Below are 26,710 nucleotides of genomic sequence, written 5' to 3'. Positions count from 1 at the left end.
CCCCAGGTCCAGCAGCCCCCGTTCCCATGCAGGGCACCCGGCTGTGTAAAGCACCCCGTCTTCACCCTTGCATCCCCTTTGCATCGCTCCCCTCCTGTATCAGCGCTCCCGCTGTTCCTCTGCAGGACCCCCGGCCTTACAGAGCACCCCCCTTGCACCAGTCCCCGCTCCTGCTCCCCTTACCCCGCAGCAACCCCCCCTCCATCCCGCTCTCCCCTCCCCGCCGCCCTGCACCCGCCCCGCCGCTGCGCCCGCCCCCCGCCGCCGGTGGGATGTGCCCAGCTCCGCGGCCGCCCCAGCTCGCTCCGGCGCTCGGCGGGGCGGCTCCAGCCCCAGCCGCCGGCGGGCCCAGCGCCCCGCCGCCCCCCGCGCCCGCCGCCATGGGCGCCGCGGCCCTGCGCGCCCTGCCCTGGGCCCTGCTGCTGCTGGGGCCGCTGCTGCCCGGCCAGGGCTTGCAGGCCAACTCCGAGGCTCCGCAGCGGCACCCGGCCCCTCTGCCCGCGGGCGAGAGCGGCGGCTTCACCACGGCGCCGCCCGGCTCTGCCCAGGAGATCATGCCGCTGCACCGGCAGCCGGCCAACGCCTCGGCAGAGGAGCACGCCAAGCCCCGCAAAGCCTTCCCCGTCCTGGGCATTGACTACACCCACGTCCGCATCCCCTTCGAGATCTCCCTCTGGATCCTCCTGGCCTGCCTCATGAAGCTGGGTAGGTTGGAAAGGCGGGGAGGGAGCCTCCAGCACCCCAGGAGCAGGCACCCTGAGCATCCCCTGGAGCATCCCAGGGTGGGACCCCCCAGGCATCCTAAGGAGGGCTCTCCTGGAGCATCCCAGGGTGGCAGTCACTGGTTGGGCAGCACAGACAGCCCAGGGTGGGACTGCCAGAGTATGCCAGGGAGGGACCTGCCGGAGCATCCCCTGCATCCCCCCCAGGCACCCTGAGGCAGGGGTGGGCACTGGTCTCCCCGCGACCTTGGGTCTGTCAAGGCCTGGTAGACAGGGCAGCAACATCCCGGCCTTGCTCAACACAGCCTTGCGCATTTCACCGGCTGGGAACAGGGCTGGAGATGCTCCCCAACCCTTGAGCATTCCCCTGCTTGGTTTCCTTTCCTCCCTTCGGCACTGTGGAGGATGCATCTGGTTTGTTTCCTGCCTTTCTCAGCCACAGATAGATTTTGTAACCTTGGAGAAGTCACTTCAAAACCTCCCGGTGCCCCAGCCTCCCCTTCCTCCCTCTCCATAGCAAAGCAGAGGGGAGCTGCCCCTGCTGCAGAGCATCCAGAGGATTCCTGTCTTAAAGCTGAGGAGCATCAGGGGCCAGAGGGCTGGAAAAGACCCTCTGCAATGCCCCTCTCTGGGCAAGCATCCGGCTGACGGGGTGGGGGTTGTTGACAAAGTGTTTTCCAAACTTGTGCAGCTGAATCAATAGCAACCGAAATATCCCAAAGTGATGTAACTTTGGGATACAGCTCAAATCTCAGCCGGGAGGCTGGGCTGGCCCCGCTCCCACCAGTGGTCATACAAAGCCAGGACAGGTGAAGCGTTTGCCTGTTCTGCCGTAGCGCAGTGCTGGGAGGGAAGGCAGCTCTGCCTTCATTTTGCCTCTCAATCACCACCAGCCATCTAAGAATGCTCAGGATAGCTCTGCCCATGGAAATCTTGCTTTGGGAACTCTTCAGAAGCTGGTGCTTGTTGGAAACTGTGCCCTGGCCTGGCCTGGAGGGGTACGAGATACCCCCAGCAGCTTAATTCTCCCTTCGCAGCTTTGCCTCATCCTCTTCCCAGCCCCCTGGGGATGCGGAGGCAGCAGAGCCCTATTTCCACATCCCTCCTGGGTGGTTTATTTACATGCAGGAGAGCGAACGCTTCAGAGCCGAAGGTTTCCTGCCTGTCTGGGAGGCAAGGTAGGGGCAGATCCAGGTGGGTTTCTCCCTTCCCAGCTTTGCCTACGACGATTTAAGGTGCGTTTAACTGGAAGGTGCCTCGCGCGAAACGCAGCCGCCAAATCAATCTGCTTTCCAAGGGCTCTCCCAGCGCGGATCAAGCGACCTCTGGTAGCTGCTCGGGGCTATTGCACTGCGCTTGCCGTCCTCCTGCCTCGCAGCGCGGGGAGTGATGGAAGCAGAAGTATCAGTGCGGAAGCTCGTGGGGAAAGGAGGGGCCAGCGGCGCTGGCCTGTGCCCTGCTCCGAGGAACCGCGGCTGGAAAGCGCCAGAAAGGGCAGCAGAAAGCGGCTCCGCGGGGGGGGGACACTGGGGACATCGCTGCCCGCTGCCTGTGCCCCTCCTGTGGGGACCCTCCGTCACTGGGGCTGCGTGAAGCTGCTGCTTGCCTGAAGTTAGGGCTTGGGTGTGCTGCAGAAGTTATTTCTGGCGGTGAGCTGAGCCCCACTGGTTCTTCCGTGCTATGAGCATTACGCAAGGCTGGGGATGAGGGGGTATATTTTAGGAGGAGCTGCCTTGCGAACTTGGCAAGGGGCCTTAGGAGATGGCAGGTGCTCTGCAGCCCTCCAGGGATGTGGATTATGCCACAATCCGTACCCTGGGTTGCCTACCCCTTTCACAGGGGCTTCAGCAGCAGTCCTGGAGCATCCTTCTGCTTGGCCTCCTCTCCAGGGTTGTGAAGGGAAGAGTGTTGCTTGTTCACCTTGTCTTGGTGTGGGGTTCCCAAGCTGCTGGTGCAGCTGAACTGTCAGCCTCGCTCTGCTTGTGTTGCTCACTGTCTAAGTACTGGCTCCATCAGTGACACCTTGGATCAGAAGATGTTGTTTGAGAGCAGCAAAATAGCCTTTTTTTCCACCCAGGGGTAGCTCTTGTGCCTGTGTGGTATAAGCTGTGAGGGCAGGATGAGACTCACAAGTCTCCAGGCTCCCTAAAGCAGGCAGGGTTTGGAGCATCCAGCTGCCATTTAGAGAGGAAGGGGGATGGTGAGCAGAAGCAGTGCCTTCTCTCCCCCCGTCCTGTTCATGTGTAACCATTGATGCAAAGGGGGAACAGCTTTACTCCAAGAGGGGCAAGTGTGCAGCATGGGCTGTGCATGACAGCTTGCCACCTGCCCCAGCTTCTCCCCAACCTCCAGACACCCCTTTACTGGCTTAGTGCTGGTCATTGAGCCTCATGTTGCTGCAAAAGTGAATCTTCACCCCTGTGAGTGGCTTTGGGGTGTCACCCACACACTGCACACAGTGCAGGGCGACCACTTGGAGCCCAGAAGTCTTTACAGGGCTCTCCTCTGGGCTAGGAGATACAGCCTGACCCTTGTCCTATTGCTCAGTTTCCCCTCATCACTCTTGACACTTTAGGCAGTCCTTTCCAGAGGATTTATCCTGTCTCCAGCAGCCCTGAGTGTGAGTTAGGTTGGGGAATCAAAGGTGTGAGTGGAGCCCTTCCCTTCTTGACACAGTCTTTGTTGATTCCTGGAGGATTCACATGTGAGAGGGGCTAGCTTTCTGGAACAGTGGGACTGGTTACCCCCATGTGTCCTACAGCCATGGGCTCTTTCAGCTTTGCTAATTCCAGATGAGAAGGAGAATGCTGGTGCCGGCTGCTTCACTTCATACTCACACGGTATTTTAAGACTGAGTAGGAGAAGAGGGGGTGAGGGATAGCTACAACCGTGCCTCTACAAAGCCATGTGCAGACCACATCTGGTGGTGGCTTGACTTGGCCAGCAAAAGTGGAGAAGCCTTCCCGGCTGAGGGTTGCAACTGGACATTATCTTAACCTGTTGCACTGCTGCACAAGGTCAGAAAACATAAACCATAAACCACCCAGGCCTGAAGCCCTCTGTGCTGGTCTGCAAGGGTTTGCAAGGCTATTGTAAGGGTTTCCTTCCCTCTGTGCCCAAGGAGTGGTAGGAAAGGGCCAGGGCACAAGAACCTGGTTTCCTGGCACTGAGGAGCTGACGTGGCTCCAGGAGATGTTCAGGGGAATTCAGATCTCTCCGTTTCAGGGGGAAGGGAAGCAGTGAGTCAGGAATGTAAATAACAGATTGTGGTTAGCACGCCTTTGGCTGTGGCCTGCTGGTCAGAGCACCAGCTCTTGGAGAAGAATTAGGGTTACCTGTGTCTCCCAAGGACATCTTCCAAAGCCGCAAAGCATTGCAGTCATTTCCATAGTGCATTAGGAGGCTGCCTTCCTGTCTGTCTGCACCAATTGACTTTTCAGCCTCTTCCCAAGAATCCTCGGAGCATCCTGGCCATTCCACTTTGCTGCTCAAGTGTGTAGTGAAATGTGATGGCTTGGCCTTGGATGGACACCATGTGCCGACCAAGTTGCTCTGTCCCTTCCCTCCTGGCAGGAGAGGGTGGGGAGAAAATGAGATGGAAGAAACTCTTAAAGGCAGATAAATAAGGAAAGAGGGAAGGCCACACATGGAAGCAAAGGAAAACACAGAAGATTCATTCTCTACTTCCCATCAGCAGGCCATGTCCAGCCACTTCCCAGGAAGCAGCAGTGATTGCTCTGAAAGACAAACATTGTAGTAAGGAATGTCCCCGGTCCTCCTCTTTTCTCTTTACTTCTATTGCTGAGCAGATATCCTGTGGTGTGGAATGTCCCTTTGGTCAGTTGGGGTCTGCTGTCCTGGCTGTGTCCCCTCCCAGGATCTTGACCAGCTCCAGCCTCCTGCTAAGGGAGGAATGTTGGAGACAGCCTTGCTGTTGTGGAGTGCTGCTCAGCAGTGGCCAGATTGGAGTGTTCTCCTCCTGGCCACCAGCACACAGCACCGTGGGGAAAACTAATGCATAGAGGACAGCTACGGAGAAAACGAGCTCCGTCTCATCCCAGTACATGAGGACTTGATGTCCTACGTGCCCATGCTGGCTGTTACTGCAGAGGGTCCCCATGAGGCACTGCCTTAAAGCTGAGCTCTTACCCTACTTTTGCTCACTGATGTGCGCTAGACGCGAGCTCGCTGCCTGATGCAGTGCCCCACTTGGGCTTGGAGCCTGTAGCAAGAACTGAGTCATTGCTGTCTCTCCCCCCTTCACAGCACTCAGTGTGTGTGTCTGGGTCAGGCTGTTGTCAGGGTGTTCCTTCTCCTTCCCTCCCTCCCAACCAGCACCAAACTGGTACCTGCAGACTGGTTGTCGCGTGTGATTGTTGGGCTGGGAGGGGCTGTGCTGAGCGAGCAGAAAGGGGGCCCAGAGCTGCAGGGAGCTCTGTGGTATGTGGGGATGTGCTGCTGCTTTGGGGGTGTTTGGTGACAGATCTCGGGCATGGGGTATCCCGGCGTCAGGCTCTGGCAGTGGCAGTTGCCGTTGGCCTCACCAACTGTCCCCAGTGCTGCTGTCTGGGGAGGAAGAAGATGAAGGAAGTTCCCAGGGCCTGTGGGCTGGTGATAGGAGCTGGGAAAAGAAGAGCGAAACATGATGGGTGCAAGTGGGGTTGTGGAGCCTCGTGGAGGAGCAGGGATGATTTCAAGCTAGAGAAACGTGTAGAGGCTGGCAGTGAGATTTGGCTGCTAAAACACTCAGGTGCTTTCTGGATGCTTTAAGCAGCCCACTCCCCTGAAACCCTGGATTTTGGAAGGGCCAACCCATAGGTCTCACAGGGACCTGTCGGTTAATGGACTGGAGGGTTGGTTTGGCTGGGGTGGGGGATGTGATAAGTAGGGCAGGAAACATGGCACAGAATGTAGGAATTGGATGTGGGAGACCGGATGTGGAGCAGAGCCACTGGTGTGGGGTGTGGAGACATGGCTGCTGGTGCCACCTCCAAGGGTTGGGAAGGGGACAGCAAAGAAACTTCCCAAGATGTGCACTGGCCCAGCACTGTCCTTGTGTTGGAATTGTGTGTCTGGTGGATGGGATGAGCACACCGGGGGTTCTCTTCTGCCACCACAAGATTGGCTTCTTCTGGGCTGTACTGGGAATGGCCATCAGCAAAGCCTGGCTGGTGGGAAGGGATGGAGGTGTCGGGGTTGTTTCAGCTGGATCCATGGGACTGGTTGATGTGGGGAATGTTGTTTTAAAGCCATGGCTGATTTCACGTGTGGGTGCAGATAGCAAGGTGCTGTGTGGTGAGATCACCCCACATGCTTCCCGGTTTGTGTTGGTGAGCTTGTGCCTGTTCTGCGGGGAATTGAGGCTCGATGAATAGATGTTAGGAAAGTATTTTGAAATACCCATGCAGCTGGTGCTACAGAAGTGTAAATTGTGATGATAATGAAGTTAAACAACCTCTTCTAATGTAGACTTGTTGCATTCCCACTTCCTTATTGGGGAAGAATCCAAACACATGCTGTGGTTTCCCTTTCTCTCTGCTTTGCCATCTCAGAAAGAACAGCCATGGCCTGTTTTTCCCCTTCCCTGCTCTGCCCATTGTTGATGCCTGAGCAAAAACCCTCCAAACTGTTCCCTCTATGGATCTGAGAAAACCATTACATTAATTAGGGCTGGAAGAGTGAAAGATTCCTGCTGTGAAGTACAGGGTGGTGATGGAGTGGGAAAAGCTGAAGATGTCTGTAATCACTGCTGCTACCTCCCCGGTGAGCCCTAATGTCCATTAAAGCATGATTACCCTGGGTTGCAGCCCTGGCTTTGCACCCCATGGGGACCCTCAGGCCTGCAGTGATGCCTGGGTCTGCTTTCTGCACCTTGAGGCCACTCAGGAGCTGAAGCTGTTGTTTCATCCCGTTTATTAAGGAAGGCTTGGACACCCAGTGCAGGGGTGGGATGGGGGTGCTGACTTGCAGGTCCTGCAGTGGCCAGAGCCCACATGGGTGCTGGTCTGGCTTTCAGGGAGATGCTGTGACATTCTCCCTCCCCTGAGTTCTCCAACAGAGCCAGGCTGGTTTGTGGGGTAGGAGCAGAACACACCACTGTTTGGCTCATGTCCTCCATCCCGCATTGCCCAGGCATCCAACCACGGCTTATCCACGATAGCCAGAGGTGCTGGAGCTCCCTTGGGAGTAAGTGGGGTGGAGAACCAGTCTACCAGTCTTTTGTCCATAATTAGTGTGGCTAAATAGGGATTGAGAATCACACGTGGGAGAAGGGGAAGCCACACAGTGGTGGAGGGAAGGGGAGAGAGTAGTTCTGTGAGTGACAAACCTGTGGTACCAAGGGACTGGAGCCCTTCTGCAGACATGACAGGCATCTCAGTGGCTCCTGTATAAGCCAGAAGCTCATTAGGCTTCCAAAGAGTATTTCATTCACATAATCCCTTCCCTTTTCCATCTTGCAAGCCCTGCGATTTGGCTGTACACTGCAAAGATGATGGGGCTGTAGGAGTCACGCAGGAGTGAGGCCTTTACTAGAGCAGCATTTGAGTTGTGGGTATGAGAGGAAACTTTAAGCAATAATGAGGATGAGTTACTGCAGCTGCCTTGTAAACATTTGATTTTCTGCATTATTTCTCTCTTTTGGCTCCCCAAAGCTTCGTTTGTTCAAATAAAAGCTGAAATCCATCCGAAATGCTCTGTGAAAACACAGATGGAGCTGGGTTACACCTCTCCCATGTGCTGGCTTCCTTGCCTTGCCTGGCTTGTCAGCAGTTTCTTCTCACCCATTGGGACTCAAAGCTGCTGGGGTAGGTTTGAGAACAGCCTCAGTGGTTTGAAATCTGGGCTGGCTGCCTTCAAAGGGAAGAGAGGTTGTGGCAAGGGTTGACTTGAACCAAGTATCCAGGCTTGCTCCTCTCATTTCGTGGTTCAAGGCCAGGTTGGACACAGGCGCTTGGAGCAAGCTGCTCTAGTGGAAGGGGTCCCTGGCTGTGGCAGGGGTTGGAGCTGGGTGAGTTTTAAGGTCCTTCGAACTCAAACCAGTCTGGGATTATGTGACTCCATGAGAAAGAGGCAAGCTCTGCATTTGCCATTCTACATGGCACTTGATGTTTTGCTCTTCCCTCTAATTTCCCAACACCCTCCAGTTGTGTGTTAATGGAGGGACGCCTATCTTGGCATGCTTTGTTCTCCTGCTCTTTCCTGGGGCAGAACACGTGTTTGTGCTTGGGAAGGAAGACCTGAAATGCAGAGCTCTGCAGGCGGGCGTGCACGCACACGTTGCTGTGTGTTTGGCACAAAAGGTGTGATCAAAGATTGATCAGTGCTTGGAGGAGAGTAGTGAGAATAAATCTGGTGCTGGGATGCCCTTTGGTGATGGATTTGAGAGGGGCATGACAGACCAAAGGCTTGTTTGAAGCTGGGGTGATGTTTTGAGTGGAAGGTTGGGGAATGCAAAGTACCTCTTGTAACGGGAAGAGAACAAATGCTTTCCTTGGGTTGCCCAAGAGTGACTCATACATGTCGGAGCATCGATGCTCTTTGTCTCCAGAAAGTCACAACACATCAACCTTGAGGGACAGCTTTTAAATTCACTTGCTAGTGAGTGCTGGCAGGGAAGTCATTCCACTCTCTTTAGCAAGGCTGCAAGATGCAAATCTGCAGAAGCAGACTCCCTTTCCCAGTGCCTGGAATTCTGCTGCAGTTTGGAGTCATGACATCCAAATTCTTACTGATGGATATGGAGAGAAGGCAGCTTCCCATCCTGCTGCTGGAGTACAAATGCCACATGTGCATACACCTTTAAAGAGAAGAGCTGGTGTATCCAGCCCTACTAGTGCCTCAGTTTCCCTTGGGAGCACTTTTCCCACTGCAGCTTTGGTCCCTGGGGGATGCATTTTGCAAGGTACAGGCTCTTCTCTCTGTGAAGTGCTGCCGAGAGGGGAGAGCATCTGCTCCCAGAGCACTTCTGTTCGCTTGGCTGGAGAGGGGATGCTGGAAACAGCACCTGATGGGGATGCTTCTCCAGCTCCTGGTCTCACCAGGGTGCCTCAGGCGGTGGGATCTCTTCGTGCTGGCAGCTCCTGCCAAGAGCTGGGGAAGAGAAGGTGACTGGGTGCTCCTGTTGGCTCTCAACCTGGTGCTGCAAGCGGTGTTGCTTTGTCTGGGTTTGCAAAGCCCGGTAGTAATCAGTGCTAATTGCAATTACCTCCTCCCTCCTGGTGGAGGGGGGAGCAACAGGTTGTTTCCTGAAAAGCTTTTGTTTGTCCTTCCTGCCCCTGTTCCCGGTAGGAAATCTGCCCTTCCTGGGAAGGGCGATTGGCACTGCTCTGCCTCGGGAGCTTGACCCTGCTCACCTTGGGCTGGCTCAGCTTTAACTCATCCCGAGGCTTCAAGGGCCAGCAGGAGCCTTGTGTGCTGCGCCATGTGCTTGAGGTCAGGGAGCTGCGGGGAACCATAGAGCCTTACTCTGGGTGAGCAGGAACCATCTCTTCACAAGGCCTGGAGTCTTTTCTGCTCCAGAGCAGTTCAGTATTCAGTTAAACAGCGTGCAGTCTTGCTTTGCGTCATGCAGAAAGTAACTGGGAGGATCCTGTTCTAGGAGACCCCCAGCTCGAGGCAGATGTGTTGCACTGACCTCTCCTAGCCCAGCTATTCATGGCATCCAGATGATGCAGCCTGGGAAGAGCTGTGTTTAGCTCCTGGCCCCTTTCCCTTGTGCTGGAGCAGTGTTTCCAGACACTCTTTTATTAGCTCCAAATGCTCAAGTTGTCGCTGTTCTGATACTTCTGAAGGATATAAAACAGGATGAGGATGCTGTTGCGCCATAGAGAACTGGGTTTTCTGGGGTAAAAGAGCTATGGCAGGAAGAACCCAGGCTTGCTGGCTTGGCTCTGGATGGGAGATGGTGGGAAAAAGGTTAAAATGAGCCTTGGAGCCACAGCAGCAGGACATTTGCATGTCAGTTCACCTCCATACCTGTGTGTCCGGTTCCTGCTGCGTGACTGCCAAAGGCTGGTAAGGATCCATATGGTCCCACCTTAGAAAACCTGCGTGTGGAGCATGCCTGAGGGCTTCCAACAGGTTTGCTAATCTCAGCCTGTGGCTTGGGAGCAGCCTTGTACCATGCCCGTTAGAGGAATGCAGTCAGCAGGGAGTGGGGTTACCGGAATCACTGCAGGTTGTTAATGGCCACGTAGCGCCAAACCCTCGACGGGTTTCTCATTGCTCCTCTAGAGGAGGACATTGGGTTTTGCAGCATCTCATTATAGAGCTGGAGAGAGGTGGAGGGTGGAGGGGAGCTGCTGTGCTCAGCACAGCTGGATCTGCAAGGGGTTTCTTCACAATGTGATGGGACCAAACTTGAAGCCTCCCAAGCCACCAGCGATTGCTACAGCAGCATCTCCAGTTGGCTCCAGCTCCTCCTTACTTGATATGGTGTCGCTGTGGATGAAACTGTATGTTTCTCAGTCTTTAATAGGTCTTTCTTAGTATCTCCTTCTCTTGCAGTGTGTCCTTGGCTTTTCTTCTGGTTTGAAGGAGAAACATCTAAACATAGGGCTGGAAAGGGGGAGCCGCTGGGTTCTCACGCCAGCTCTCGCGCCGCTCACTTGGGGACTTGGGCAAATCCATTTAATGCCTTTTGTCTCTCATTTCCTTTTACAGCTGGGAGGAAATTAATACCAGCTCTGTAAAAGACTCCCAATTGATCTGTTAATTTCTTGTGAGTGCTTTGGAGGTAAAATGAGGGTGTGTACTTTGCTGCATTGCTTCTGCCTGCTCTTGGAATGAAAGAGAGTATTCAAGTGTTTCTACTACACCCCTGTCCATGGGTTGCACCGCAGTGTGTTACGTGAGCATACAGGTGCCTTCTCCTGGGAGGCTGAGCTCTCTCAGCCCAGCTTGAGCTGTTCCATGCTGGGTGCCTGGGAGAAGAAAGGGACACAGCCCCTTTGCATGGGGGAGAAGCTGAGTGGGCAAACAGCTTTGTGCTGACGGCTGAGCTGGTGCTGTGCCTGCCCCGGGCCCCAAGAAGGGCTCTCTCCTTGTTACTACTGAAGATCTGTGGCTCTGTGTAAACAGCCTGTTTATAAGTGCAGCTCTCTGCAGGGGCTGCCCATCCTGGCAGGCTGATAGCCAGGGTGCCTGCGGATGATTCAGAGCTCTCCTGTTGCATCCTCCTCCTGCTATGCAGCACTGCCACCGAGGGCCCCCAGCCCCTGAAGCACAGCGGCCTCCTTCCCTGCCACCTTCCAGCAGGGCTCTGGGCAGAGCAAATGGGTTTTCCCTCTCAATGGGGAGTGTTTGGCTCCTGGGGGGTGTCAGAGCTGGGCTCATCTGCATGCAGCTCGTCATTCCATCTGCTGCAGCATGCAGCAATGCCTTTGGTTGTGTTCCCGCGGCTGCTCCTCTTTCTGAGACCTTTCTGCATCTCCACATCCAGCCCTACCCGAAAAGAGCAACTCCATGGTTTCCAGATAGTGCCATCACCATCACTGGGTGACATAGCTCATGCCTGGGATGGGGGCTGCAGTGATGGGGTGTCATGTTTGACACCCCTGCATCCTTCTGGAGCCAGTGAATGACTGCTCTTGGCAGACCTGGCAGCCCATGGGGCGCAGGGAGGTGCTCCCAGGGGAAGGCAAGGTTCTGGCACAGTGATGAGGATGAGAGGCACTTTCCTACATGATGCTGCTGCAGGCACTGAGTTACCAGAAGAGTCTTTGCCCTGCTTTACATCACTCTGCCCCCCTGCTCACCTCCTCTCTGAAAGGTTCCAGGCATGGAACAGCAGGGCCCTGCACCCCAGACCAGCTCTGAGCTGTCCTCTCCTTAGCCCTGGACCTTGTAGAGAGACAGACCAGCATCACTCCTGCTTATGCCCTGTGTGCACAGGGAGCCTTTAGCATGCCTCTGAGGAGGAAGGCTCTGGCTGCAGCTTATTCTCTGCTCATCCTATCCTGGGGCATGGGCTTTGCTCCCCAAAGGTCTCTAGGGGACAGTGGGAAAGGCAAGTGCCTGCCTGCTCTATCCAGCTGCCTTGGGGGTGTCTGGATTTGTCTCCCCTTCCATCAGATGGTTTATTCAGGGCCTGCCAGTTGGAACAGGCTGCAAAATGCTGCTGCAGGAGGATGGTGCAACTGGGAAGGGATCAGATGTCGCAGCCCTGCTGCAAACCCTGCCAGCTCCTGGCAGGGATACAGGGTAGGGATGCAGGGATGCTGTCTGCCCTTTGCTTGGGATGGAGGGCTCTTCCCTTATGGTGCTGCCCAGCAGGATCCCTGCTTTTGCTAACATGGCTGTACTTCAAGAGCTTGGCCAAGCTGGCTTGCAGGAGTGCTTGCCAGGTCTGCAGGGGTCAGGCCAATGCACGCTCGGTGCTGGGGCTGAGTGGCTCAGCTGCATGCTTGTACCTGACAGTGTCTGCTGCTTGTTCTGTAGCTGCTGGGTTTTGACTCCCTTGCGGGTTGGCCCCGTGCTATCGGAGTTGTTCTCCTCTGGAAAGCAGGCAGGGTGCGGGCAGGTCACTTTCCCATGCACGCTTGCCTCGCCACAGGCCTTGGGGTTGAGTGTGTGAGACTGAGGAGCTGGAGGCTGTACCAGGCAGCTCTGGGTCTCCTATCGCAGGGAACTCCTTCCCTTTGCTTCTGCTTTGTTTGCAGAATGGTGGCAAGAGAGGGAAAACAAGGGCTAATTCAATACCTGAGGTGGGACCCACTGTTTGAGCAAAGGGACATGGTGCACCAAGGAAAACAAAGCCGTACCTTTAGCAATGGGTGTTAATGGCTATTGACTGCAGCATCCAGCTCAGCACTGAGGTCTGGCTGGGCACCAGCTGAGCCAGGCTGTGCTGGGCACTTTGCATTAGGGCGCACAGACCCTGTGGCTTCATCTCCCTCCCTGCCTACATCCCTGCTCATGGGAGGCTGGGGTGCAGAAGAGGGATCCCCCAGATCAGGGCTGGATGTCTTGCTTTTCCCTTCTCTCCCTGTGCTTGTTTTGCAGCGAGGTCTGGGTGGGTGCTGGCTGCGTGGCCCCTGTGTGGTATCTACATTAACTCAGTGAGTCACAAAAAGCAGTTGTAATTAATTCCCTTCCCGCTCCTTGGCTTTGCTTTGTAATTAGTGACAAGAAAATAATGAGGCTTGAATGAAGCATTTGGGTTGATCTGGAGGAAATGGTTTTGCGTAGGAGCTTGTTCTGTACCTGTCTTTGAACCAAACAACAAAACAAGTCGAGTTCTAAGCAGGAAATGTCACTTTTGGGGTGGAAGATCAAAGTTATTCCCTTCTGGACGTTGACACCATCTGATGTGTCTCTAAGAGGCTGCCCCATCCAAGCCACATTGCTGACACCAGCCCAAAGAGAGCTGCAGGAGAGCACTTGGGAGACTGGGACTTGCTCCATGGTGAAGCTGAAGAGAGCTTGGCAAAGCCGGAGCTGCTGCAGGGCCTCACACGTGCCATCCCTGGCTGCCTTGGTGCTCGGTGGCAGGAGGTGACGGTGAAGCTTGTGAGATGCAGTGGATGCAATTTAAGTATCCTGGGTTTCCCACCTCCCCTTGCAGGGTGATAGGAGCCTGGCCTCGCTCTAGTTTTAGGTGTAAATTACCAGCTGTTTAGTTCCTCCCCTTCCCTCGAGATGTGCCCATTACATCTGTGCTGGTGCTGGGTGCACACTGCTTCCCTTCTGTGCCCTTCCCCAGGCTCCTTGCCCCCTGTCTGTGCAGGCAGGTCCATGGATCCAGCTCCATTTTACAAGCTCCATTACACAGCAGGGCTGAGACACACACAGCCCCCTGCCAGGGGCTCAGCCCCACATCCTCAAGCCCCCCAAAACACAGGGCATGAAAGTCAGGCCGTGGTGGTCTCTGTGCTCTGCAGACCCCAGAGCCCATTCCCAGACCTTCTCCCTGCCTGCTGCTTCTCACTGGAGAAAGAGGAAGGGATGGAGCAGGGGAATGCTTTGCAGATGACTCGTCCCCATGGCTGGTGCCACCTCAGTGACTCTGGGGCTCATCCAGCAAAGCACTGCCCTGTCGGGGCTCCCCATGGTCCCTGTGTCCCACGGGAGCATGGCAGGCGTCCATACCCACCTGCATCCCTCACCAAGGGGGTGACGGCTTTGCTGGTGGCACAGAGCATCTCTGTCCAGCCCCCAGACCCTGCCTGCCTGGTGTCCTGAAGGGTTAAAGTGGCCTTTGGAGGGGCCCTGGTGCTGCTGAGCCACGTGTGTCTCCTCCAGCCCTGCTCTCTGCAGTGTCCTTCAGAAGGGCAGCCGTCTGAGCATGCCTGCTCCCCATTCCTGGACTCCGTGCCTTCTCCCAGGGCTTTGCCAGCACCGCAGTCCTCTCTGTACCTAAGCCACGAGGCTGCTCGGTCCCACCCTGAAGTCCAGACGGGCACCCATGGGTGCCTGGGGCTGCAGAGAGCATCACCTGGAGGGCTTCCAGGGGTGGAGAAGCTCTAATCCACTTAACTGTGAATGTGCTGGGTCTCTCCAGCCATGCCACATGCTCCTTCCCTCCTTCCTCCCTCTCTTCACCCAGCTCCAGCTCAAGCACTGGGTGGGTTTTCATCCCTCCTCCATCACATTCCTTTTGAGGGGATGTTAATCCCAGCCAAATTCAACCTGCAGCTCTAAGGAGGATGTGATGCTGGTCCAAGTGGTGGGCACTGGCCCTGAGGGGACCCTGTAGTCCCCAAGGCTGGGCCACTGTCTCATGGTTCAGGCCGCCTCCAGCAGCAGCAAGTTATCCCCCCTGGACAGCAGTGTTTGTCAGGGCCATGGACATTGCAGGGGCTCTCACAGTTCCAGCTCCAGCCCTGAGGAGAAGGACTTGGGGGTGTTGGTTGAGGAGAAGCTCCCCATGACCTGGCCTTGAGCAGGGCAGCATGTGAAGGCTTTGCCTCCTTCCTTTCATTGTAAGTGTTTGATTAACACTGTGTGCTTTGGGAGAGGTCTTTAAAACCAGGGGAGCAGTGCCAGAGCTCTAAGCCTGACCCTGGGTCTCGTGCCATATGGAGCTGTATTGCAGCAGCCAGTGTGAGGGGGGGGAGGAGTTCTGCATGGCTGGGACGTGGAAATGCTGTGAGGTGGAGAGGGCAGAGACCTTCAGATGCTGCAGGACATGGCGCTTGTTGGCCTTGGGGCTTTCTGTTGTGGGATGAGGCTGGGCTGAGCAAAGGGGGATGCTCCCTGCTCCGTGTGCAGTGGGTTCCCAGCACCTTGAGAGCTGCTGTTGGGTTGAGAGCTGGAAATCTTCCTCTTCTGGCCTTCAGAGCAGCTCAGGGCATGAGGCCACTGCAAGAACATCACTGCAGGCAAATGCTTGTGTGGGACCAAGCTCTTCTCTGGAAGCAGGGTGGGATGCAGGGGCTGGGTGCCCAGCAGCCTTCCATCTGCCTCTCTTACCTCCGTATCCCTTCAGGCTCTTCCTGCCCAGGCTGAGGATGAAAGCAGATCAGATATGGTGGGTTTGGAGTCATGAGGCAGCAAAGGAGCAGCTGCTGCTGTATGGAGCTTATGTAAAAGCCAGGCGCTGCTTCCAAGCTATGCTCCGGGACTGCAGTAACCCACAAGCAGCTGAGGAAGGAGAAAACCACACATAGGTCAGAGGCTTTCCCAAGCTGTTTGCTTGGGAGTAAATATTTACATGGCACAGCATCCACCTTGGGAACAGCAGCCTGGCTCCCCCTTGGTAGGGAACCTTTCTGCCTTAGCTGAGGATCAGCAGAGAGCGATTCCCATGTTGGGCACATGCATGATGAGGACAAGGAGCCATCTTAATAGGAACTCTTCACTTCTGAATCCCCTTTTCCTTGTTTGCTCAAGCTCTCAGTGCTGGTGTTTACTCAACTGGTCTTGCCTTTAATAGTCTGGGAGCTGTGTCATGCTGTTGATGGGGAACTGCTCCCATGGAGTTTGTTTTCCAGAGGAAGAAGCTTGGGTGCCTGTGCTGGTGATCTGGGGGCTCTGGGGGGCCCTCATGGAAATGGGGTCTCATGGGACCTCTCTGCCATGAGAAACCAGCCAAAGCCCAGTGGGCGCTTCTCCCAGTTTGCAGCAGGGCCCCCATGAGATTTAACCTGGGGGTTATTATGGCTTAGCATTATTAGTAAGGCTACTTACCTACTCTGCTGTCATGAGACCCCCCCTGCAGTCCTGATCCAGCTCCCCCACCCCAAAGCAGGATGTTGGCCCAGCAGCCGGAGCAGGATCCCAGCAGGATCCCAGCAGCAGCTTGGTACTGATCAGCTTCCGAGTGCTCTAAAAATACTGAGCAGAGCAAGCAAGGAGCAAAACATGGATGAGATTCAACTAAATCAAAGGCATAATTAAAATGCAGCCCGTGTGAGTGTATTTTTAGAGCTCTACAAGAAGGTTCTAAGCCACTAAATTCACATCAGCACACGAATGTTCCAAAGGAATGGCATCCTGGGCCCTGTGGGGAAGGAGTGAGAGCTGCTTAATTGGCACCGTTTGTGTTCTAGTCATGACTGAACATACTTAGCAAGCAAGAGCTGCTCTGTGGGCTTCTCCCTACTTGTGAGACTCTCCATCTTACTGTGGCCCAGAGCTGGTGTGTGCTGGGGTGGGTAATTGCCCCAGAGTGCTGGAACGGGACACTTGTTCCTGGTGTTTGCATGAGCTGTGCTTGGAACAGGGATTATCACTCCCCTCCCATAGGGAGCTCCGTGCCAGGGCTGATCTGGGGTGCTCAGCGCTTATGTGAGCTGCTGAGGGGTCAGAGACAGGAACGATCAGGAATCATTTCCAGCCCAGGAGGTCCCTGAATGCTGGTGGCTGGACACTGGGAGAGCACTGGGAGAGAGCTTGAATGCTTCCCATCTCCCATGGGCTTCCTCTCATGCCCAAACCTGAAGAAGGCCACCAAGCAGTTTGCTTGGAGATTGGTGCTGAGCAGCTCCATACCAGCAGCAGGATGGTGGCTCATTAGAGAGCGAGGGTTAAATCTGTAGTGAATGCATGCACAGATGGCACAGGCCGGAAGGAACAGAGGAACACGGGATGCCAAAGCAGGGTTCCTTATTTTAAACTGCTTCCCTTGCCAGGGAGCAAATGTGCCTCCCTTCAAAATAATCATTATAAAGCCTGGGAGCGGATCCAGGGAACCCAAAATCCTTCTGTGGGCACTGGTGCGTTGGCTGAAGTGCTGCTTCGTGGTTGTCATCACGCAGGCAGGTGCCCACGTTGCAGAGGGGGAGCTTGGTGGGTGGCTGTTGTCCCAGTGGGTCATGGCTGGCTCAGAGACCTGCGTTCGGGGTTGTGCTTTGATTCCCAAAGGGAGAAATGAGTTTCCTCTCACCCTTCACCCCGAGGAGCAGCCCTGATGTGTCCTGTCCCTTCTCCATGCCTGGGAGCAGCAAGTGGCCACCTAAAACCTCCTGATGCTGCAGGAGCAGCTCCAACTACATCCTCAGCCCCATTGAGCACCATCTCCCCTCCATCCCCTGCACCAGGGACATGTGGGGATGGGCACGGCTGCCTCCTGCCAGCCTGGCACACCGGGTGCAGCAGCGCCGGTGGGCAGGCTGCTGTCTGACAGGAGGGAAATGCCAGAGCCCACGTGTACCGGGGATGAGGAGCTGTGATGGAAGAGCTGGAGCCAGCAACAGCTTGTGCTGGGAGAACTGCGTGTGCTGCACACAGCTGCCAGCGGAGTCTGGAGGGGCACTGGGCATGGGTGGCTGCCGCCTGGTAAACTCTGGTGCCAGGTCTCACTTTCTGGCCTGAGATCAAGCAATGCCAGGGGATGTGGGTCTGGTGAGGCTGCAGTTTCCACTTTACAGCATGACGAAGAAGGGGTTTGGAAGAGGAAACTGAGGCACACAGAGGATCCTGAAGAGCGCAGGGAAGGCTGGGACTGGTCCCTGACTCTTGCAGGGGTGTCCTCCCACAGAGAGCATGCTCCATTCATGCGACGTGTCTTGCTCTTTCCTCCTCTCCAGGCTTCCATGTGATCCCTTCAGTGTCCAGCATTGTTCCTGAGAGCTGCCTGCTCATCGTGGTGGGCCTTTTGGTCGGGGGCCTCATCAAAGGGGTGGGTGAAAAGCCCCCCATCCTCAAGTCAGACATCTTCTTCCTCTTCCTCCTCCCACCCATCATCTTGGATGCCGGCTATTTCCTCCCCTTGCGCCAATTCACCGAGAACCTGGGCACCATCCTCATCTTCGCCGTGGTGGGGACGCTCTGGAATGCCTTCTTCTTGGGTGGCTTGATGTATGCCGTGTGCCAGCTCGGTGGCCCTGGCCTCAACCACATTGGCCTCTTGGCCAACCTGCTTTTCGGCAGCATCATCTCGGCTGTGGACCCGGTAGCCGTGCTTGCTGTCTTTGAGGAGATCCACATCAACGAGCTGCTCCACATCCTGGTCTTCGGGGAGTCCCTGCTCAATGATGCTGTCACGGTGGTGAGTGGATGAGGGGCATCGGCCAAGGGGATGGCCTTTGCTTTGGTGGAGCCTCTCTGGGTGCTGGCACCAGGGTTGGCAGCTCTCAGTCAATCCCTGTAGGCAGAGCTGTAGACTGGGTCATTCCCAGCCTCCAGGTGCCTCCTGCCAACCAAACTGCAGCAGCTCGTCTTGCTCCTAACCCTCTGCGGATGCAAAGCTAAATATAGTGGCTTAAAGCACTGCAGAGGTTGGTTGAGGTGAAGCATTTTACTTGGTGGTTTGGGTTGACCAGGAGCATGCTCTCAGCCAGCGTAGAGCAGGGCTGCTCCTGGTGCCTTGCTCTCCTGGGAGTCTGTTCTCCCGCTTTGAGTTGCCTCCTGCTGACGTGCTGGTGCCTGGGGAAGCGAGCAGGAGCTTGGGCTGGTGCTGGTTTGGGCAGCACTGCCACAGAGTTGCTGCTCCCTCCTGTTCCTTCCTCGTGTGGTCTTCCTCCCTGTCCTCCGGTTGCAGCACCAAGGAGGTGGGAGGGCAGGACATGGCCCAGCCATGGCAAGGGGGGAGCCCCAGGGGCTGTGGCTAGGCTGGATCCCACCCAGATCACCCACAGCCCCAGCCTTGGAGCAGCAGCTTAGCACAGACCTTTGGAAGGTTTGGGGACCAGGCCGCTTCCAAAGGACATCTGCGTACAGGTGCTGGCTTGGCCGTTCTCCTGCTGCAGAGCTGACCTCTGCATTCACTTCTAGCCCACGGCTTTTTCCTGGCTCTTCTCCCATATCCCAGCTGTCCATTCCAGAGCTGGCTGCTGACGAGGCTCCTGCTGACGAGGAACACGCTGTCCCACCACAGGGCTTTTCCCAGGCAATTCCCCCCTGCCCTTTTCACCAGAGGGGCTGCCTGCAGGGTCTGTGTCCTTGCTCCCATCCCTAGGGAATGCTTTTGCCTTCTGCTCTCACGTCTGTCCCTGCTCATGTACCAGGACCCAGCCTTGGTAGGCAGGAGCTGGCACTTGGGCCTCTCCCTGCTTGCCAGCACTGCCATCCCTTAGGATGCCCTAAAGCTGCATGAAGGGTTTGGGCTGTCCTCTGGGCTGAACAGGGCAGATGTTGGTTTTGTCAAGTGTCCCCCAGCCTGGATCTGTCCTGACCTACTCACTGGGAAACAGGAGCAGGCTCTGACTGGTTCACACTTTGACTGAAGCCCCCTGGGACAGTGGTCGGAGCTGTGTTGGGGAGCAGACCTGTCCCAGACACTTCTCCAATGGCACCGTGTCCCTGTGAGCCCTATGGGCCTATATATGGGCCCTATGCAGTGTTCCCATGCAGGTCCCCTCTGAGGTGGGGTTGTCTCTTGGCAGCAGGACCGTTTGAACCCTCATCTCCCTCCTCCTGCCCAGGTCCTCTACCACCTCTTTGAGGAGTTTGCCAACTTCGAGCAGGTGACCATCATTGACATCATCCTCGGCTTCCTCAGCTTCTTCGTGGTGTCGCTGGGCGGGGTCTTCGTGGGTGTCATTTATGGGGTGATCGCTGCCTTCACGTCCCGCTTCACCTCCCACATCCGAGTCATCGAGCCCCTCTTCGTCTTCCTCTACAGCTACATGGCCTATCTCTCTGCTGAGCTCTTCCACCTCTCTGGCATCATGGCGTGAGTTGGGCATGGGTGGGATGTGGTGCCCTCCTGGCCCCAAGACCGTTTGGAGGTGATGCAACCACAGCCCTCTGGCTGTCCCAGCATGGCCAGTACATGCCCAGTAAGGGCCAGAGGTGTGTTTGAGCTGGGATGTGCAGGGAGACCTATGAGGGAAGCAACTCTCTTGAGTTGTCCTACAGATCGTGGGGTGCTATCAGCCCAATGCCCTTTCTCCTGGGCACACAGTGACAGGCAGGGCCTGGTGAGTGCTCAAGACAATGTGGTTTTGAGCTCCAGTGCTCACTCCTGCCCTACCAGAGGGAAGGAGAAACCTCCTGTTGCCTTCTCTGGAGGCTTTGAATTGATGTTGGTGTCTTGCAAGCCCTGTCCTGCTCTGGGTTTTGGCATAGGAGCTGCAGGGCCAGGGGTCGGGGCTGTCCCCATGTTCCTATGGCTGCTGAGGGCCCCAACCTTGCCCCTAGGCTCATCGCCTCCGGTGTGGTCATGCGGCCCTATGTAGAAGCCAACATCTCCCACAAGTCCCACACCACTATCAAGTACTTCCTCAAGATGTGGAGCAGTGTGAGCGAGACCCTCATCTTCATCTTCCTGGGTGTCTCCACTGTGGCTGGCCACCACTACTGGAACTGGACCTTTGTCATCAGCACACTGCTCTTCTGCCTCATTGCAAGGGTTCTAGGTGAGTGTCAGTGTGGTGGCAAAGGCCTTTGGGATGGTCCTGGGTGATGGGCAGCTCTGGGGGGCATGAGGCCCTAGTTTGCCTTTTCAGGAGAGACTGGAGAGCATCCTTCACCATCCTGTCCCACTCCTCAGGTGTCCTGGTCCTCACCTGGTTCATCAACAAGTTCCGAATTGTGAAGCTGACACCAAAAGACCAATTCATCATCGCCTATGGGGGCCTGCGGGGAGCCATCGCCTTCTCCCTCGGGTACCTCCTGGACTACAGGCATTTTGGCATGAGGGACATGTTCCTCACAGCCATCATCACAGTCATCTTCTTCACCGTTTTCGTGCAGGTTGGTGGCATGCAGTGGTCACAGTGTGCTTTCAGAGAGCAAGGGGATTGTTCCTTGTATCATAGTCATAGAATGGTTTGGGTTGGAAAGGACCTTAAGATCATCCAGTTCCAACCCCCTGCCATGGGCAGAGACACCTCACACTAAACCAGGTCACCCAAGGCTCTGTCCAACCTGGCCTTGAACACTGCCAGGGATGGAGCATTCACAGCTTCTCTGGGCACCCTGCGCCAGCGCCTCAGCACCCTCACAGGGAAGAGCCTTACATCTAACCTGAACTTCCCCTGTTTCAGTTTCATCCCAGACACTGTCACTGTCCCTTTCTCCAAAAGCTCATGGGGCTGCCAAGTGACACCGGCAGCGTGGAGGCCCGTGGTTTGGCTTTGCTGAACCCATCCCACTCCCACTGGTGTGCCTTGGGAAGAGGTCTGACCACCATCCCTGATCCTTAGGGCATGACCATCCGGCCCTTGGTGGACCTGCTGGCTGTAAAGAAGAAGCAGGAGACAAAGCGCTCCATCAACGAAGAGATCCACACGCAGGTAACCTACAGGCTGGGCCTTCTCCACCACCTTAGTCCTCTTCTCTCTGCTTTGGCCACCTCCATCACTGTAACCAGGCAGGTTTACAGAGCAGGACCTGCCCCTAAATCAGTGCCCAAGGTAAGGGGGATGGAGAAAGGGCTATTCCCTGTCTGTGTTATCCAGTGCCTGCTGTGACCCAGAACCTCCCTTGGACCTGGTAGAGCAGCAGCCCGGTTGTGTAGGACCGTGCTGCCCTCCTGAGGCCGGCCCAGCCTGGACTCACAACCCTCAGTGCCCTCACCCCTGTGTCAGCATGGGTCTTGGGATGGGGAGAGAGTGAGCAGCAGCCCCGCAAGCTTCCTACACCTTGGAACTTCTCTTTCAGTTTTTGGATCACCTGCTGACAGGGATCGAAGATATCTGTGGTCACTACGGGCATCACCACTGGAAGGACAAGTGAGTGTGGAGGTTTGGTGACTTGAGGGGCCTGTGGGGAATGTGGGGAAGTGTCTGGATCACCACCTGGCCAGGCTTTTTCCTGGGCTGTAATCATCGAATCCCAGAATGGTTTGGAAAGAACTTTAAAGCTCATCCAGCTCCAACCCCTGCCACAGGCAGGGACACCTTCCACCAGACCAGGTTGCTCTGAGCCCCATCCAGCCTGGCCTTGTATATCCACATACACCCCCTCCTTGATGAATTACTCCACCTGGGGTGTGTAGGTGGGGCTGCAGGACTGCACCCCTTCACCATGGCACTTCCACAGCAGTGCAGGAGCTGCCAGTGGCCAGTCCCTGCAGGAGCTCAGGACCACCCGTTGTGGGTGCAAGCTGGTGCTGGGTGTTCTGGAGGCTGCCCAGGGAAGCCTGGCCTGACCTGTGCTGGGGGCCACTGAAACATCTGCTGCTGGCCTGAGCCAGGGCTGAGGAGCAGGCAGTGGGTGCTGGGTCAGGGGAGCTCTGATGTCTCTGCTCCTCCTTTCCCCTTGTGCTTGGGAAGGCTGAATCGCTTCAACAAGAAGTATGTGAAGAAGTGCCTGATCGCGGGGGAGCGCTCCAAGGAGCCCCAGCTCATCGCGTTCTACCATAAGATGGAGATGAAGCAGGCAATTGAGCTGGTGGAGAGCGGGGGCATAGGCAAGATCCCCTCTGCTGTCTCCACTGTGTCCATCCAGTGAGTTCCTCAGCCCTGGCTGCCCGGCCCCCCCCCCCCCCCCCCATGCTGCAGGGCAAGCAGCCACTTGTCCTGCCATGGCCATGGCAGTGTCACGCTGAATCCTGTCTGTCCACACAGGAACATCAACCCCAAGACGCTCCCTGTGGAGCGCGCCCTTCCTGCCCTGTCCAAGGACAAGGAGGAGGAAATCCGGAAAATCCTCCGCAACAACCTGCAGAAAACCAGGCAGAGGGTGAGGTGCCTGCTTTGCTTCCCCGGGGGTGCCCACAGCCACTTCCCACCAGGAGCTCTTAGGGCCCTTCACCCTGTGCCCTGCTGCCCTGTGTGTTCCTGGTCTGGCTTTTCCTCCAGGAATGGTGCCGGAATAGTGCTGCAGGGGATGCTGGCTTGGTTGGTGTCTAAGCCCAGCACTTAAACCCTTGCTGGGCCAGGGTGGGTGAATTGGGCACGCAAAGGACGAGGTTCCCTGGACGCGCTCTGCCCACTGGTGGCTCTTTGAGCCATCTCCAAGGGGACCTTTCTTTGCCTTTCCATGTGTTCTTTTTTAACCCGTCTCATTTTCTTGGGGCCTTTTCCCAGTTGAGATCTTACAACCGGCACACGCTTGTGGCCGACCCCTATGAGGAGGCCTGGAACCAGATGCTGCTGCGGAGGCAGAAGGTCCGGCAGCTGGAACAGAAGGTGCCAAGGGGATGCTGGGGCAGGGCTGCCAGCACAGGGGGTGGAGGTCGAGGAGCTGAGGGGGGCTTCCCACCCTGGGAAGGACATTGGGGTCAATTCCCCACTTCCCCTTTCCCATTTACCTTGGCCACCCCAATGGACACATCCCTGTGCTCTGCTTCCAGATGAACAACTACCTGACGGTGCCGGCTCACAGGCTGGATTCACCCACCATGTCCCGGGCTCGCATAGGCTCGGGTAGGTGGGACTGAACTGAGGGGGGGTCACCACTGCCAGTGCCTTCCTGGGCACCCCCAGTACTTGGGTGCTGAAGCACTCAGAGATTGTATTGTCCTGCACCTACTCAGTTCCTCTGCATCATCCCCATCCCACTCCCCTGGGGCAAAGCAACCAGGCCAGGGGACTGAAGCACCCCACTTGCTTCCTGGAATGTATCCCACTGGGAATTCAGCTTGGCTGGTTGGTAGCTCTGTCCAGAACTCAGCTGGCTCCATCCACAACCACATTCCTGGCCATGCTTTGGGGAGGAGACCAGGAGTGCTCAGTCCCAAGTCCTGGACTCACAGCTTCTCCATCACCCATTTTTGCTTTGCCATCTTTGGTTCCTCCTGTCCCGTGTGTCCTCTCCTGCTCTGAGGACAGCGTGACGGGGTGTGACGGGGTGCGACGGGGTGTGACGGGTCGGGTGTGGCAGTGTGGTGCTGGTGCTTGTAGAACCGGTGGTTCATCAGCAGAGGGCAGCTTCAGCCCTCACCAATGGTGCGCGGGGCTGTCTGGGACCGCTCCATACGGACTGTGGAAGTCCCGAAACATCCGGGCTCCTGGGTTATCCTGACCCCCGTTGTCTGTAACACCGCTCTCTGCCTCCCCAGACCCTCTGGCCTATGAACCCAAGGCAGACTCTGAGAACCTGCCCATCATCACCATCGACCCAGCCTCGCCGCAGTCCCCGGAGTCCGTGGACCTGATGAATGAGGAGCCCAAGGGCTGCAGTGGGCTCCCACCCTCGCCGGAGGAGGATGAGGAAGGGCTGGTGATGCGGGTGAAGGAGCCTTCCTCCCCGGGCACTGACGATGTCTTCACCCCGGGCACCGGTGACAGCCCCAGCAACCAGCGAATGCTGCGATGCCTCAGTGACCCAGGGCCTCGGCCAGAGCCTGAGGAGGGGGAGCCCTTCATCCCCAAGGGGCAGTAGCCAGCGCGTGAAGTCTCACGCGCCTCCAGACCATTTCTCTTTCTTCATTTCTTCTTTCTCTGTTCTCCCTTTCGGTTTCCTCTGTCACTACACACCGGCTTCAGGAAGGGGAGACTGTCCTGGATGGACTGGGATCACCAGGACAGCTCTGCCTAGCGTGCCCTGGGCTGGCCCCGAGGAGCGGGGAAGGAGCCCCCGGGATGCACTGAGCTCCTCAGCCTGGGGGTGACGGACAATTCACCCGCCAGGGCTGGGCTTTGGGATTTGCAGGTGCCCTGGAGGGGCTTCCCTGGAGGCTGCCCACAGGGTGGGCTCTGGCCAGGGAGCTGGGGGTGTCTGTGAAGGCTGCCCCATGGCACAGGTTCACCTCTCCCTGCCTTGTGCTTTACCTGCTCTGGAGCAGAGGTGGGAGGACAGGAGCCAGGCTCCACACCAGGGACCCTTCCGGGGACCTCAGGGTCACGTTGCTACTCCCGCCTCGGCCGCTTCCCCCCCAGAGCTCCTCTGGCCCTGCATTTCACGCCAGGTCTTGTTCAATAGATATCCTAGAGCCATGCAAGGGGGGAGCTGGGGCCCCTCGCTCGGAGCGGCCCTGCAAGCCTGGGCCTCTCCATCCCTCCTGGAACCGCTGCCACCCGTCCCCATGGGACTCTCTGCCCCTCGCCCCGTGCCTGCGCGGCACTGGCTGCTCCTTAACCAAAGATGGGTCCAGGCTCCCCGGTGTGGGGAGGGGGCATGTGGGGGTTCAGCTGACTACAGAGGGGGGTTCTGTATCGCTCCCTGCAGCCACGAGGAGCTGGGGAAGAGACATGGTGGGGCCACTGGGGAGGGTGGCAGGAGGGGTCGGTCAGGCTGGGGGGGTTGGGGGTCCTGAGCTTGGAAGGCCCCATCTCTCCGCATGGCTTGGCCGGGTGTTGGCAGCGCTCCCTGGGCTCAGGGGTGTCCTGTGGTGCCAGCCCGCCCCCCATGTGCCACCCTTCACCATGGGGCTGCCTCTGCCGTGCTGTGGGGTGCTGACCAGCCCTCCCCATGCTGTGCCTTGCCACATGTCATCGCTGCCCTGGTGGGCGCCGCGTCCCGATGGGGACAGTGGGGGCCTGGTGTCCATGTGGCTCTGTCACACCAGGGCGAGAGCCCCCCTGCTGCCTGTGCTGCTGCTGCCCTGCTCTGTGTCCAGGAGGGAAAGAAAGCAATGCGGATTCTCTGGTATCTAAAGGAAAGACAAACACGCATAAAGAGAATCTGGGTTTTTATCATGAATATTCTAATAAATTAATGGTAATTTTTAGCAGAGGTTTTTCCAGCTCTTTGGGATCCAACCTGTGCCACAGCATCCTGGGAGGCCTCATTCCCACTGGGATGTTCAGTGTTCGCCCTTCGCCTTCCTGCTGTGGCTGAAGGGGCAGGGTCCTGCTGCAGCAGCACTGGGGTCCCTGCCTACACTGCAGACAGGTTTGGGGGCTGTGTGCCCAGGGGAGGGGGCTCATCTGACCCCTTGGCTAAAGTCAAGCCCTCTCTCATCAACCCCACCTCCACCCCGGCTGGGGGTGCCCTGGAGCTCTTTGCTGTCACTTGCAGTGGGAGCATGTCTCATTGCTGCACGTTAAAGCTCTGACTCCAGAGGCTGTGACTCAGGCCCTTGCCATCCAGCTCCAGCATCAGCGCTGGTGATGCTCATGTGCTTCACATACCTGAGGCCCAGGGTTCCCCGTGATCCTGGGCCAGAACGTGGCCACCCCAGCACAGGGCTTCCCCCCTTGCCAAGGGGTCCCTGGGCAGGATGAGGTGGAGCGTGGGGTAGGTGATGCCATATGGCCCATGGTGGGGCTGGTTTGGTGGGTGCCGTCCCTACAGCCTCCGTGGGAGGCTCATGCCCAGGGCATGGGGGACCCGAGCCAGGAAGATTTGTCAGGAATGGGCCTCGGCTCCGTCCTCACTGTGCAGGAGCAGCAGCGTTGCCATCCCAGTGCCAGGAGCACCAAGAGGTGCCAGCACAGCCCGGAGGCAGGGGATGGCCCCTGTGCAGGCACAGAGGCTGCTGCCTGCGCATCCCCCACGTGCCAGCAAGCATCACGTGCAGCCCCCCTTGGTCCCAGTCACACCTTTACTGCAAGAACCCACAAACTGAGGCATTTCCAGGGTATTTCTGTCTCTGTCTCAAAGGGTGAATAACTCCTCGTAATGAGGGAGGAGTAATGATCCCCGCGGGGCTGGGCTGTCACCGCTGAGCAACTGCCAACACACACGCAGGAGGGAAGGACCGGGCCTAGCCTGTGCTTGTGATGCCCTTCCCCTCTGTACCCCTTGGCTCCCTCTGCTCCCCCCCCGAGCAT

The 26,710-nt window shown here is 56.9% G+C and overlaps 1 protein-coding gene across 3 annotated transcripts; it reads left to right on the top strand.

Annotated features, from left to right (window-relative positions):
• The first annotated feature begins 348 nt into the window (after window positions 1-348).
• Window positions 349-25,665, top strand: SLC9A1 (solute carrier family 9 member A1). Of its 3 annotated transcripts, none has more exons than XM_062635006.1 (12): window positions 349-705; window positions 17,693-18,153; window positions 19,529-19,779; window positions 20,247-20,464; window positions 20,599-20,801; window positions 21,254-21,343; window positions 21,711-21,781; window positions 22,325-22,498; window positions 22,619-22,733; window positions 23,081-23,161; window positions 23,347-23,419; window positions 24,055-25,665. In XM_062635006.1, exons 1-12 carry the CDS (start codon window positions 381-383, stop codon window positions 24,375-24,377), a joined length of 2,385 nt encoding a protein of 794 aa, XP_062490990.1. In that variant the 5' UTR covers window positions 349-380; the 3' UTR covers window positions 24,378-25,665. The 3 variants fall into 3 exon arrangements, with proteins under 3 accessions (XP_062490990.1, XP_062490988.1, XP_062490989.1); XM_062635004.1 differs by having other exon boundaries at window positions 350-705; window positions 23,081-23,182; XM_062635005.1 differs by having other exon boundaries at window positions 350-705; window positions 22,619-22,738; window positions 23,086-23,182.
• The last annotated feature ends 1,045 nt before the right edge of the window (window positions 25,666-26,710 follow it).

Source organism: Pezoporus occidentalis, unplaced genomic scaffold, assembly GCF_034315485.1.
Source record: "Pezoporus occidentalis ecotype Australia unplaced genomic scaffold, CSIRO_AGI_Poc_V1 ctg443, whole genome shotgun sequence".
Lineage (NCBI taxonomy): Eukaryota > Metazoa > Chordata > Aves > Psittaciformes > Psittacidae > Pezoporus > Pezoporus occidentalis.
The sequence above is the reverse complement of the archived record's forward strand: the minus strand, read 5'-3'. Positions and strand labels throughout refer to the sequence as shown.